At 39.9% G+C, this 14,999-nt stretch overlaps 1 protein-coding gene across 1 annotated transcript in view; it reads left to right on the forward strand.

Moving 5' to 3' along the window:
* Slco4c1 (solute carrier organic anion transporter family member 4C1) overlaps nt 1-14,999 on the forward strand; it is an 86,769-nt gene that overhangs the window by 7,678 nt on the left and 64,092 nt on the right. Inside the window, exon 2 of the mRNA XM_045133077.1 lies at nt 5,537-5,800. Within this exon, the coding sequence (XP_044989012.1) occupies nt 5,537-5,800 (264 nt within the window). The remainder of the gene's footprint in view (nt 1-5,536; nt 5,801-14,999) is intronic.

The raw sequence follows: 14,999 nt of genomic DNA on the forward strand, positions 1-14,999 counted from the left end.
ACTCTGCAGTCCCAGGCTGGATTCAAACTCTTGGTGATCCTATCTCTGCCTTCTGAGTGTTGGTATTAAAGGCATGTGCTACCACATGTGGCTTAATGACTGATCTTTTTAAACAATGTGGCTGGTATATTGGAAAGCTAAATTTTGGATGGGGAAATTTTCATGTTATCACGTAACCTTTTCCTTATAAAAGTTTCTCCCTAGGTTCTTTCAGTACTTTATCTTGTTATCTAATTAAACTATCTTGCTAATTAAACTAACATTTTTTTAAAAAAAACATTTTATTGACAACTTCTATAAATATAGGCAATGTACAATAAACATAACCTCCTCTCAACACTCCCCTCTTCCCCTCCAATATCCGCTCTTCACTGAATCCCTTCTTTCCAACTAGTCTCTTCAACTTTAATGACATCCTGTTTTTTCCCATTATGCAGGACTTGTGTAGGTAGGTTCAGCTACTGTCAGGTCGTGAATATCAAGGCCACTTTGTGTCTGGAAGACCGTATTGTCAAGAACTTCTGCCCTTCCTTTGGCTCTTAGATTCTTTCAGTCATCTCTTCTGCAATAATAGCCCCTGAAACTTGCAGAGCAAGACAGATATGTCTCTTAGAGCTGAACACACCACTGCAACTTCTTTTCAGCACTTTGGCCATTTTTGAGTCACCCAGGTGGTCACTCCCATTTGAAAATAGAAGCATCCTGATTCAGAAGCAAGAGTAGCATTAATGTGTGGTCATAAACATAAGTGTTAGGGGACAATTTGGTGGGCATACTATATCCATTTAGCCAAGCAACAGTAGTAGTCCCACCCGCCTCCCTTGGCCCCCAAGCCTAGGGCTTATGACCTCTCCAACCATAGGCTTGTGATTAGGTTTTCAGTACCAGGCATGAATTTCCTCCCTTGGAATGGGCCGCGAATACAATTGAACAATTTGTTTCTCCTAAAACAGACATGCCACCATCTCTCCAGCTGGTACATTTGGCCTGGCTGGCCAGCAGTAAAGCTTCAGGGTCCACTGCTCTTTGGTTTGTATTTTTATCAATCAGGCATAAAGTAAAAACAATTTAGTCTTAAAAACAATTTTAAAAATTACTATATCTACTTCAAATATATTTAGTTGTAGTCTTGATAAAGCAACATTTACAAAGATTGTAGATACTAGAGTATGTTTAACTTCTTATTGATTACTAATTAAAACTTTTTTTTTTTTTTTTTTTTTGAGGTAAGGTCTCACTCTAGCCCAGGCTGACCTGGAATTCACTGTGTAGTCTCAGGGTGGTCTGGAACTCACAGTAATCCTCCTACCTCTGCCTCCCAAGTGCTGGGATTAAAGGCGTGCACCACCATGCCCAGCTAAAACTTTATTTATTTATTTATTTTAAGGCAGAGTCTTACACTAACCAAGGCTGAACTGGAAGTCAATCTGTAGCCTTGGCTGGCCCCCAAATCACAGCAATCTTCCTACCTTATCCTCCTAAGTGCCAGGATTAAAGGAGTGTACCACCATGCCAGGCTATAATTAGAACAGTTCTTGATACCTAATAAGTGAAAGACATAACTAGTTAAAAGTTTATCAGGTGCTTTTGATTTTTACTTTATTGCAGTGATTATGCTATTGTAAATTTAGTTTGTATCTGGACAGAACATTTTAAAATCAGTCAAACTGGCTTTTCAGTCTTTATCTGCCAGTTATTTATTACTTATATTAAGGAAGGTAGGCTCCAAGTGTTTTTATTTTTTTCTTCTCCATTTTTCTTTGGATGTGATTTGGAATGGTAGTGGTCAAAGTAATGTTCTTAGTTTATGTTTAGTTTTGCTCTGGAACTTTTTAAATGTTAACTTAAAAATATGCATGGTATGCAGTCCGGGAGCCTTAGTACTTGGGTAGCTGAGGCTGGAGGATCACTGAATCTAATTTAATCTAGTCTACATAGCAAGATCCTATGTCTGATGGAACAATAATAGCTTTAATATTTAAGAAATTAAGTATTAGAAAAAAAATAAGCATTTGAGAGCTCAATTTTTTCATCTTAAAACTATGTCAGATGAATTGTGTTATAATTATGTCTAAGACTTAGGAGGTACTTGGACATTGCTGTAATGTCCTGTGTGGCTAGCCACTTGAACTTTCTGTACTCTTTCCAGAAAAATCCATAGAAGTGTACTACACTTGAGAACTCTCTAGCAAACTGGCTTCATTGGACTTTACCAGCCATGATTTTCATTGCTATTTATTTGTTCATTATTTAAAATTTTTTAAACTTTTACTTTGATTTGTTTATTTATTTGCATGTGCATGTGTATTAATGGGCACACCAGGGATTCTTGTTGCTGGAAATGAATGCCTGGTTTATGTGGGTCGTTTGAGAAGAGGAGCTGGCAGTCTTTGCAAGTAAGCTCCTTTAATCACTGAGCCGCTTTCCGGGGGCCCTTGACTGTCATTTAAAGAAAAGTGAATTCAGACTGTCTAGTTAAAATTTTAAGCATTCATTTTGTCAAACACCAGAAAACTCTAGATTTTATAATGCATAAAGTAAGTGTGTTTGGGCTGCCTAACACTGAGAATCAGAGACTTTAAATTGGCACATTTAAAAATGCAAAAGAGGGGCTGGAGAGATGTCTTAAAGGTTAAGGTACTTGCCTGCAAAGCCAAAGGACCCAGATTCAATTCCCCAAGATTTCTCAAATAAATAAAATAAAAAATTTATTTTATTTATTTGAGAAATTATTATTTGAGAGAGAAAGAGAGAGAGAGAGAGAGAGAGAGAGAGCGAGAGAGAGCGAGCGCACTTTGGCCTCTAGCCACTGAAAACAAACTCCAGATGCGTGCATCTCCTTGTGCATCTGGCTTACATGAGTCCAGGGCAATTGATCTTGGGTCCTTAGTCATTTTTCCAGCCCCTCAAATAAATAAATAAATAAATATAAAATATTTTACCTTTTCATTAGTTATGGTCATACTCAGAATGTAAACAGCACTTGTTGGTACTATCCTTACCCTCATCCCTAATCCCCCCCTTCCCCAGAGCCTTCTTGTTGAGGATTCCAGTTATCCCCATGGGGACTGTGGGTAGTGCAGTCTAGGAGTAACCATCAGTTACCAGGAAGAAGCCATGTCTCTGTGCATAACGTCCCAACTTGTGGCTCTAACAATCTTTCTGCCCCCTCTTCCATGAAATTCCCTGAGCCATGTTGGGTTCGTTTTAGGTTATTTCAGTGATGGGCTCTTAGGAGCCTCTGGATCTTTGGATCTCTGGTTTGGTAGGAGTTGAGTGTCCTCTGTGTCTATCTCCTTCACCCTTGTTCATTTCCCAGTTCCTGTATGTTTTCAGCTGGGGCCCTGGTGAAGTGTAATGGACTGGTTCTCTCCTCAGGTCCTGCTTCCATCTGAAAAAGAGAAGCAGATTCTCCATTGGAAAGTGAGGTTAGCACAGGTTAAATCAGATAACCATTGTATATTTAGAGAGAATTTGATGGGTGTAGGCCCTCTTCTAGCCCAAGATTGGCGGGAACTTGATTTTGGAGAGTGAACTCCTTATCTGAATATGATTCTGACTTGTTTCCCAGTTCCAGATATGGGTGCCTTTCCACTGAGTGGATCTGTTAGCCAATCCAAGAGCAGTTGGTTACCCACCTTGGCTGTGTGCCACTATTGCACTTGTATGAGCATCATGTTAGGTTGTTTGTTTCTGAGTAGCTTAGACCTTGAGTTTATTGGACAGACACTTTCCCCAGGTAGCCCATGTAGTACCTTCTAGCACTAGATGGGCTAACTATCTGGGGACTGGCTCTCTTCCAAATTCCAGTTAGGTCTCTCCAGGTTCTGAACTGACAGCAAATAGTATCTTCAGCAGTAGGGTCCTACCATTAGCTTCCGGTGTGTAATGAAGTGCTCTGAAAAAAGTCTGTCTTGTTTTGGGAAACCTTGTAGGTTTCTTTGATCAACAGCTCATTGTGGTGTTAGCCACATCCTGGTACTGGGAGTTACAGACCAGTGCCAAGGGAAAAGAAAGAAGAAAGAAAATATAAAAAAGAAAGAAAGGGGAAAAAAGGAAAAGAAACAAGAGAAAATTAAGGTTAGGTTTCATCTTACCCTTTCCAGGGCCCTTTGATTGAGATGCTTCTTTTAAGGCCCTGATTAGGGTTCACCCTTTTATTCTGTCTTCTAGGATATAGGATTTTTATGGTACCAGTTCCATTTGGGTTCGGTTATGTGTTTCTTGCCACCCTTACGGTCCCCTCAAACCTCAAACCCTCCCCTCCCTATTGTTCAGACCTAGAGGTGCCTTTTAGGTATGCTAGTATCACAGGCTGATCCAGGTTAAGAGCTGCAGATGAGTGAGACCATGTAGCGATCGTCTTTGTGTGATTGGGTGGGTTCACTGAGTATGATCTGTTCCAAGTTTGATCATTTTCCTATAAATTTCATTGTGTCATTTTTTCTAACTGCTAAGTAGAATTCCACCATGTAGATATACCACATCTTGGTTATCCCTTCACTCAATGTTGGGCATCTGGACTGATTTCAGTCCTTAGCTATTCTGAGTTGAGCAGCTATAAACATGGTTCAGCAAATATCTCTGAACTAAGATGTGGAGCTTTTAGGGTAAGTTCCCAGTAAGGGAATAACTGGGTCTGTTGGTAACTCTGTAGCCAACTTTTACAGGAGTCTCCATATTGGTTTCCATAGTGGTTGTACCAGCTTACATTCCCACCAACAGTGAATGAGGGTTCCTATTTCTCCACATCCTTGCCAACATTTGTTTTCATTTGATTTTTTAGTGTTTGATATCCTTACTGGAGTAAGGTGGGATCTCATAGTTGTTTTATTTAGCATTTCCATGATGGCTAGGGATGTTGAACATTTTCTTAAGTGTGTGTTAGCCATTTATATTTCTTCCTCTGAGAACTCCCTATTCAGTTCTCTGCCCCACTTTGTGAATGGGTTGTTTGATTTTTTTATTGTTTAGATTTTTGAGTTCTTTGTAGATTCTAGAAATTAGGCCTATGTCAGTTGTACAGCTGGCAAAGATTTTCTCCCATTCTGTGGATAGTCTATTGGCTCCGCTTATGGTATGTTTGTTTGTGAAAAATCTTTTTAGCTTCATGAAATCCCAATGGTTAAGTGATTGTTTAAGTTTCTGAGCTACTGGGGTTTTGTTAAGGCAGCCTTTCCCCATTCCTCTACTGTGGAAAGTTCCTCCTATTTTTTCTTCCAGTAATAGAAAAGTTTCAGGTCTTATATTGAGGTCTTTGATTAATTTAGACTTGGTGATTTTTGTGTGTGGCAAGTTGTGTGGGTCTAGTATCATTTTTCTGCATAAGGTTATTCCAGTACCATTTGTTGAAGATGCTATCTTTTTTTCCAGGCTACATTAATAGTGCCTTTGTTAAAGATCACATGGCTATAGTTACTCAGTCCTGTTGTGTATATAAAATTGCAAAAGAAAGAAATAAACCTTAGTGTTAATATTCATAGTTTACTCAGTAAAGTTGCAATAATGCACATAAATTTCCCCTTTTCTTTTCTAGGTATTGTGGTGAATGGCCTGGTAAACATTAGCATTTCCACTATTGAAAAGCGCTATGAAATGAAGAGCTCCCTGACAGGCTTGATTTCCTCAAGCTATGACATCGCGTTCTGTTTACTCTCTCTGTTTGTGTCCTTCTTTGGTGAAAGAGGACATAAACCAAGATGGCTTGCATCTGCATCATTTATGATAGGACTGGGAGCACTGGTATTTTCCTTGCCACAGTTCTTCAGTGGGACATATAAGCTGGGCTCCATTTTTGAAGGTAAGTTTCTATTATCTTTTTATTTGTTTTCATTTCCCAAATAATACAAAACTAAGTCATTGAGTATTGTAATTCACACATTTAGTGAGGGAAAGTTATAACCTCTTCCTTTGGTCACAACTTCTCCCTCATGTGAACTGTGTAAGGTTTGAAATCATGGAGATAAGCTGTATAATTTTTGTTTGTTTGCTTGCATGTTGCCTTTATTAGTGGTTCTACCTGTTTCTAATTCTCTTATCCTTATTCTTCATATTACTTTAAATCATCCTCATAAATAAATGATCTTGGCTGGAGAGATAGATAGCTCAGCAGTTAAAGCACTTGTGTGCAAAGCCTAATGACCTGAGTTCGATTACCCAGTACCCAAGTAAAGCCACATATACCAAGAGGCACATGCTTCTGGAGTTTGTTTGCAGTGGCTGGAGGCCCTGGCATGCCCATACTCTCTCTTCTCTCTCTGCTTGCAAGTAAACAAATGTTTTTAAAAATCTATCTAATTTTCTCTGTAGGTATTGCAAACTCTTGGGGTTTTGAGCTCTGCCGATTTTTCTTCTGTGCTGTCTTTTGCAGTGTTCACAGCACTGAGCTGTGGACATCTTGATTCCTGATTTGAGCCGAGAGGTGACATGAGGAGGAGAGGACTTTTCCTAAGAACTGAAGCTGGCTTTATTTTTTGGTTCTGTTTTAGAGATCCAACCTGACAGCAGTGTTCCTCTGGCGGAAGGAAGTACATTACTCAAAGGTTCAGGGAAGAAATATAATTACATTTTTTCAAAGAATCATTTTTAATGGTAAAACAATTATGGTACAGCCAGTGGAAAGTGCTGATATAAGCTCACATTACCATACGTTTTTATGTCCTTTCTGTGATTTGCAATAGCAAATGTTGGAATAATTAAGAAGAGAATCACTGGGCATGGTGGCACACGCCTTTAATCCCAGCACTTGGGAGGCAGAGGTAGGAGGATTGCAATGAGTTCTAGGCCACCCTGAGACTACATAGTGAATTTCAGGTCAGCCTGGGTCAGAGTGAGACCCTACCTCAGAAAATCAAAACCAAGAAAAAAAAAAAAGAATAGAATCATATGGTTATACATTTGGAAGCCTTCAGGGGTTAGGTAATTGAAGAAAAGGTTCAGCTAAGCAAGGAAAGAGAATTTGCGATGCTTGCATTGTCAGCATTATTTTTTTACAGTTAACATTCGGGAGGAGATGGCTTGTGGATAAAGTACTTACTTCACAAGCGTTAGTGCCTGAGGTCATTTCTGCAGCCAGCCAGTCTAGTGAACCCAGAGGTGAACAACTGGAGATCCTGCCTCAAATTAGGGAAAAGGAGAGGCTTAGCACCCAAAGTTCCTCTGACCTTGAGACTCACACTGTGTTATGTGTGAGTACACTCATACAGACACAGACACACACGCACGCATACACACACACACACACACACACACACACACACAAACACACACATTTAAAGGTTAAGATTTTTTTGTTTTTTTCAACGTAGGGTCTCACTTTAGCCTATGCTGAACTGGAATTCACTCTGTAGGTCCAGGATGGCCTCAAAATTATAGCAACCCTTCTACCTCTGTCTCCCAAGTACTGAGATTAAAGTCATGCACCACCTCGCCAGACTAAGATTTTTAAAAAAATTTTTTTTCAAGCTAAGATTTTTATATTTGTGTGATAATATAAAAGATAACATGAAAGTGCCTATCTTTCCCAAGGCTGATTTTCCAACTACAAAATAATAAACAGTAGGATCATCCTCTGAGTAACAAAATATATATTGTGCACTTGGTTTGAGGATTGCACTTAGGTAAAAGTGTTTCCTTTTATAACTAAAAAGCAAAGGAAAATATGTGGATAAAGCGTTCTTTAAAAATAAACAAAAGAGAATATGTTGTCAGTGGTGAGAAAATGCATGTGAATTCTAGGACATTATCTAAGACTGAGCAAGATTGCATAAAGCAGGCTGCACAATTTAGCTGAGGGTAGTTTCAGGAACAAGGCACGCATTGCAGCATAGGCTGTGGTATTGCACATTGAAGTCTAAACAGTGAGGGAAGTCTAATAAAACTGATCTGACACACAAGGACACTTTTACTGATGGCAAGACAGGAAAGAGGTGGCGGTTTGCAGCGTTTCGATGGAGTTTGTCCACCCCCAGGTCCTTACTCTTGCAGTCAATCAGCTGCTCTTCCTGTTCCTAAGCCAAGCAAACTTTGCTCATAGAAGCCTGACTCCATGCACTAAAACAAACACCCCGTCCACCGCCACAGTTCATCTGTCTCCAGTAAGCTCAGTATCTCTTGCCATGCATGTGCAGAGTTATAACCAGTCTGAACAATTTTATCTTCCAAAGAGGAATAAGTGAAGTGTGTGTGTGTGTGTGTGTATGCATGCGCGTTTGCCTGCCTGTCTACCTGTCTGTCTAGAGTTGAAGCAGAGAACACTGATGTCAGATCAGGAACTTCCAGTACTCTTTTACATTGCTTGGTATTGTAGAGGTATTGTGTTGTGTAATTTTATTTATTTGGTATTTTCAAGGTAAGGGTCTCACTCTAGCCCAGGCTGACCTGGAACTCACTCTGTTGTCCCAGGCTGGCCTTTAACTCATGGTGATCTTTCTACCTCTGTCTCTTGAGTGCTGGGGTTAAAGGTGTGTACCGCCTTGCCCAGCAATATTTTGTGTTATTTTAGACAATCAGACATTAGTTTCCTGAAATAGAAAACCTCAGTTTTCTCTCATGTTATTCATGCTATTTTTACAATAAATTTCTGTTGACTTGGATTATTAGATGCATGGAAATAAGATAACAGCAGTAAATAGGCCGGGTGTGGTGACACATGACTATAATCCCAGCACTTGGGAAAAACAGCTGTCAAACATTCCATGCCATCAAGATAGCTGAAGATTGAGACTGGATTGTAAATGAGCTAGTAGGTAGACAGGGACTGCTACTGTGACAATAGCTGTGTAATGAGAGCCCAGTCTTCAAAAATGCTTTTTAGGCTGGAGAAAAACTTGATTTTCACTGACCATGGAGCTGGGACGAGTTGGTGTTAGAACCTGCCAGTTTTTGCATGCAGTGCATGGCCACACCAATGGGAACGTGCACCACAAGATGTACTAGAGAGGCTGCAGGACTGCAAGGTACTGGTACTGGCACCTCACGGATGGACGTGTCTGACACGTGGGTGTATGTGATCTTAGTTATGTTTTAAAGCAATCATTTTGGCTCAGCTGCTATTTGACTTTTGCTTTTTGTCTTAAGGCTTTTACTTAACAGAAATGTCATCATCGTGAGCTGTATGTATGTGTGTGTGAGAGAGACAGACAGAGAGAAAGAGAGAGATGTTTACGTTATAATAAAGATTTAAGAACTGAAATTGCATTACATACCTAAAATAACCCAGGCATTTCAACACAGGATGCATGTTAGAAGTCACCTACATATTTCAGTCACAGAACTTTGGGACAAATGGGATAGTTACTTTAAAATGATTTTATACATGGTTAATAACAAAAATGAATCCTCCTTTTTATGCTTTGATGTCTTTTATTATTTTAATTTTCTAAAATTTATTACTGAGAGAGAGAAAGAGAGAGAGAGAGAGAAAGGGAGTGCCAGGGCCTCTAGCTCCTGTAAATGAACCCCAGATGCCTGAGCCACCCTGTGCTTCTGACCTATGTGGGTACTGAGGAATCAAACCCCAGTCCTTAGGCTTTGCAGGAAAGGATCTTGACTGCTGAGCCATCTCTCTAGCCAAGATTTTTTTTTTTTTTTTTTTTTTTTTTGAGGTAGGATCTTACTCTACCCCTGGTTGACCTGAAATTCACTATGTAGTCTCAGAGTGGACTCACACTCACAGCGATCCTCCCACCTCTGCCTCACAAATGCTGGAATTAAAGGAGTGTTCCACCTACTTTAATGTCTTTTAAATGTTTAATGGTTACTGTTCATAATAGGTTAGTAGCTGTATTGAACGATTTCAATTTTTTTATGAATTTAAGCAACTTATATTTTAAATTTCTTTAAAAAAATTATTTGAGAGAGACAGAGAATGTGGGCTCACCAGGTTCTCCTGCACTGCAAACAAATTCCAGATGCACACACCACTTTGGTTATCTGGCTTAATGTGGGTACTGGGGAATCAAATCCAGGATGTCAGGTTTTGCAAGGAAGTGCCTTTAACCACTATCACATCTCTCTAGCCCCTCTCAATATTTTTGAGACAATGTATCATTGGCTCAGCCTAACCTCACACTTTTGCTATACAGCAGAGAATGCAGATATCATTAAACTTCTGATCTTCCTTCCTCTTCAGTGCAGGAAATAGAGGAGTGAACTACCATGCCTACTTTATGCAGTGCTGGGGACCACACTGAGGGCCTCCTGTGTGCTAGGAAAACGCTCAAACACTCTAAAAGCGCTCCATCCCTAGACCTTTTCTAATTTCAAGAAGCCAAGTATAATAATCTACACACACACACACACACACACACACACACACACACACACACGATCACAACTTGTCTGCTCAAATAAATTACCCAGTTTTGCAAGTAGGAGAATCTGGAACCAAAACCCAAGTTCTGCTGGGCATGGTGGTGCATGCCTTTAATTCCAGCGCTCGGGAGGCAGAGGTAGGAGGATCACCATGAATTCGAGGCCACCCTGAGACTACATAGTGAATTTCAGGACAAAAAGACCCAAGTTGTCTAAATCTTAGGAATATAAACCAGCAGAAAAGGAAAACAAATGTGCTAAACGTTCCTATAAATAAATAAGAAGTGAGTGAGCACACAGTATTCAGAAGTGACATACACTAGTGTAGGACAGTCGGGGTGTAGCTCAGATGGTAAGACGCTTGATGTCTGCAAGAAGCCTTGGGTTCGACAGCCAGCGTCACTAAAGCAGGTGTCGTCGTGGCGCACACCGCCCTTCCCGGCACTCAGCGGTGGAGGCTAGAGGATCCAAAAGCTCAAGGTCATCCTCAGCTACAAAGCTACAAAGAGCTCCTGACCAGCTTGGGATATAGAAGATTCTGTCACAAAGAGAAGAAACAAAACAAAACATAACGTAATATGAAGAGTATAAGAATTATTAACTGAAATCACACATTTAATTTGCACTGAACACTAAGGAAATTAGCACATTATTGTGCGCTTTTTTTGTTACTGTTTTTTTTTTTTTTTAATTTGAAGGAAAAACTGCTGGGGATGAGATAATCTTTATGAAGAGATTAAAGTAATATAACATAGTAGAAAAAAACAAAACATGAAATAAGAGAAGCCTGTGTAACTGCTGCAGGTGTGCGAGCAGACAAAAGGAGGTTAGGCGTTAGGGGCAGTTAGTTGGAAGGCGCCTTTGGAAGCGGCTTGGTTTTCTTTTGCTTTGTGTGCAAGTCAAGTAAGCTTGGGAGGAAGATAATTACCCCCCCCCCGGGGAGATTTTATACAGACATAAAGGTTAGAGGTGATTAAGTTGGAGATGGTGGAATTTATAATAGGAACTTTTGGCTGTTGTTATTAACTACACAAAAGAGCAAGTTTTAAGAGAAATAGGTACTTATAAGGACTGATTTTTGTTAATATGAAAATGAAAAGGTACCATAAAACATTTAAAATAAATCATATTTGGCACATTTAAAAACACATTCATTCATTTTGTTTTTAAACTTCGGATAGGTTTTGATGCATTAAATTTTTGAAACAGGATCTCATCTAGCCCAGGCTGACTTCAAACTGTCTGTGTAGCTGGAGATGAACTTGAACGCCTGGTCCTCCTGTTTCCACTGCCCAAGGTCCATGAGTCCAGGCTTGAGCCACGCTCCTGGCTGAGCACTAACTCTTGATGAATCTTTTTTTTTTTTTTTTTTTTTTGGTTTTTCGAGTTAGGGTCTCACTCTGGCTCAGGCTGACCTGGAATTCACTATATAGTCTCAGGGTGGCCTCGAACTCTCGGCGATCCTCCTACCTCTGCCTCCCGAGTGCTGGGATTAAAGGCGTGCGCCACCACGCCCGGCTTGATGAATCTTAAGTAAATAGTAGTAAAACTTTTAAAAGTTTAACATGTAATAAATAAATCTTTATCATATAACACTTCATTGTTTTAACTACCAAGAAATCAAGAAAAATGATTACTAAATCCAATAAACTTATTTCCTTTTACATATTTATTTATTTGAAAAAGAGCGAGGGAGAGCACTCCAGTGCCTCCTGCCACTACAGTGAGCTCCAGATGTATGCACCACTTGTGCATCCGGCTTTATGTGGTACTGGGGAATTGAACCTAGGCAAAACCTAGGTTTTGCAAGCAAGCACTTTTGACCACTGAACCATCTCTACAGCCACCCAAACTTCTTTTTCCCCCTTTATTAGTTATGTACATACTCAGCATGTAGACAACCATGTTGGTACCATCAGTAGCCTCCTCCCTGTCCCCCCTCCCTTCAAAGTGACTCTCCTCATTGGGGATTGGGGGTCATGCATTGTGGGTATAGCCATAAGTTATGGGGAAGAGGCAATATCTTTATGTATAATGTTCCAACTTGTGGCTCTAACAATCTTTCTGTCCCCTCTTCCATGAATTTCCCTGAGCCATGTTGGGTTTGTTTTAGGTCTATTTCAGTGATGAGGTCTTGGGAACTTCTTTGTCTCTAGATATATGGTTTGGTAGGAGTTGAGTGTTTTCTGTGTCTATCTCCTTCACCCTTGTGCTGGTACCAAGAAAGCAGCACTCTTGCTCATTTCCCCAATTACTCTATAGTTTCAGTGAGGTGCGATGGGCTGAATCTCTCCTCAGGTTCTGTATCCATCTGAAAAAAAGAAGCAGATTCTCCAAAGGAGAGGGAAGTCAGCACTGGATAAATGGGATAACCATTATTATTTTAGAGGGAATTTAATAGGTGTAGGCCCTCTTATGGCCCAAGATTGGTGGGAGCTTGATATTGGAGAGCAGACTTTATTTTTGGGTATGGTTCTGACTTGTTTCCCAGCTCCAGCTATGGGTTCCGTTCCCCTGAGCGGATCTGTTAGCTAATTTAAGAGCAGTCAGTTGCCCACCATGGCTGTGTGCCACTATTGCATTTAGGTGAGCATCACGTCAGGTTGTTTGCTGCTGAGTAGCTTAGACCATGAGTTGCTTGGACACAGACTCCTTTTCTTTATTGATCATTTTCTTCTTAAACTTGTTGTTTCTATTTTTTCCCTTTCTCTCAGGAAAAAAAGGTAACTTTCAATGATAACAATTTCCGTTAGCTGAGCATTCAATTTCTAGGGCTTTATGATTGTTATTTTTAGGGAGAATTCTTTATGCTGAGCAACTCATTTAGTAGTTGTGCTACGAAAATGACTAGAGTGAGACTTAGATTTGAACTTAATTTGTAGTTACTATTTTCTATTTTCTCACACATTTAGAGGGCTTTTAAAATTTTGTTTTGTGTTTTGGTTTCAAGGTAGGGTCTCCCTCTAGCCCAGGCTGACCTGGAATTTGCTGTGTAGTCTCAGGCTGACCTTGAACTCACAGAGATCCTCCTACCTGTGTTTCCTCAGTGCTGGGATTAAACGCATGCTCCACTATACTTTGTTTTGGAGAGTTTTTTTTTTTTATTTGTTTGTTTACTTTAGGATAGGAAATGTTTGTTCATGTTACAGAAAACCTCCAGTCAAGAATCTTGCTACTTCAATAGCTAATCCTATGCTTTAGTTTTGTTTGACCATGGGCCTTCTTTCTTCCTTTATATTACTTATTCTCTTATGAAAATCACCTTTGTTGTTCATATATTTAAATTACATTGTACCTATAATGAAGAAAGGAAGAAAGAAGAGAGGCTATTTCTTAGGCTAGATTAATAGTTATGCAACAAACTCTTTAAACTTAATATACATAGCTTCCATAGTCAATGCTCCAGATAAAACTATCATGGGTTTTTGTAAGAGACACTTCAGATTTCTCCTAACGTCTTAGATGTCAACAATTACCCTGGATTACTGTAGCTTCATGTTGGAGATATTGATTCATTAAGACTGGAGGAAGACTCAGAAAAAAATACCTGTTTTCTTAGTTCTACTTGGAAAATACATGTTTAGTGGCTGAATATTTTGTGAAACTTTTAACTGTGAGGCAAAGAGCAAGGTTTCCTTTTAACTTTGGATTATTAATTTATTTTGCTCTTTATTTATTTATTTAAAATTTTTTTTGTTGTTTATTTTTATTGTTTATTTGAGAGTGACAGAGAGAGAAAGAGGCAGATGAGAGAGAGAGAGAGAGAGAGAGAGAGAGAGAGAGAGAGAGAGAGAGAATGGGTGCACCAGGGCCTCCAGCCACTGCAAACGAACTCCAGACACATGCGCCCCCTTGTGCATTTGGCTAACGTGAGTCCTGGGGAATCAAGCCTTGAACCGGAGTCCTTTGGCTTCACAGGCAAGGGCTTAACCGCTAAGCCATCTCTCCAGCCCTTGTTTTGCTCTTTAAAACAGAAGTTTCACAATTATAAGGAAACACCTTTGTGGTGGTTTGATTCAAGTGTCCCCCATAAACCTAGGCTAGGCATTCTGAATGCTAGTTCTCCCAGCTGATGGCAACGGGAAATTAAAGCATCCTGGAGGCGGAGTACTATTGGGGGTGGTCATATGGGTGTTACAGCCAGTTTCTCCTTGCCAGTGTTTGGCATATTCTCCTGTTGCTATATCTACCTGACCTGATGTTGGCCAGGGAGTGATGTCCACCCCTCTGCTCATGCCATAGTTTTCCCTGTCATCCTGGAGCTTCCCCCTCGAGCCTGTAAGCCAAAATAAACCTCTTCTTTCCCACAAGCTGCTCTTGGTTGATTTCTACCAGCAATGTGAACCTGACTGCAACAACCATATTAAGGTACTCTCATACAGGCAGTTTTGTTGAAATTCATATGACCGAACTTTGAAATTGGCAAAATTTATAGACAAAAATGAATTAGAAAAATATTAGTGGAATGTTAGTCCAAACTCGGTGTATTTACAAACTATGCTTTTCTAATAGGCAGCGGTCTAAAAAGCATGCCTTCAGCAAGGATAGGGGTAAAAGTCCTATATCTACCAAAGAATAATCTACAGGATATAGCTAAAGATAGTAAGACTATGCTATACATGTGTTCTGTTGATAAATGAGCTTGGGAGGAGATGAGTCGTATAGGTGTCCTGACTGCAAAAGCA

The sequence above is a fragment of the Jaculus jaculus genome, chromosome 13 (assembly GCF_020740685.1).
Source record: "Jaculus jaculus isolate mJacJac1 chromosome 13, mJacJac1.mat.Y.cur, whole genome shotgun sequence".
NCBI classification, from domain to species: Eukaryota; Metazoa; Chordata; class Mammalia; order Rodentia; family Dipodidae; genus Jaculus; species Jaculus jaculus.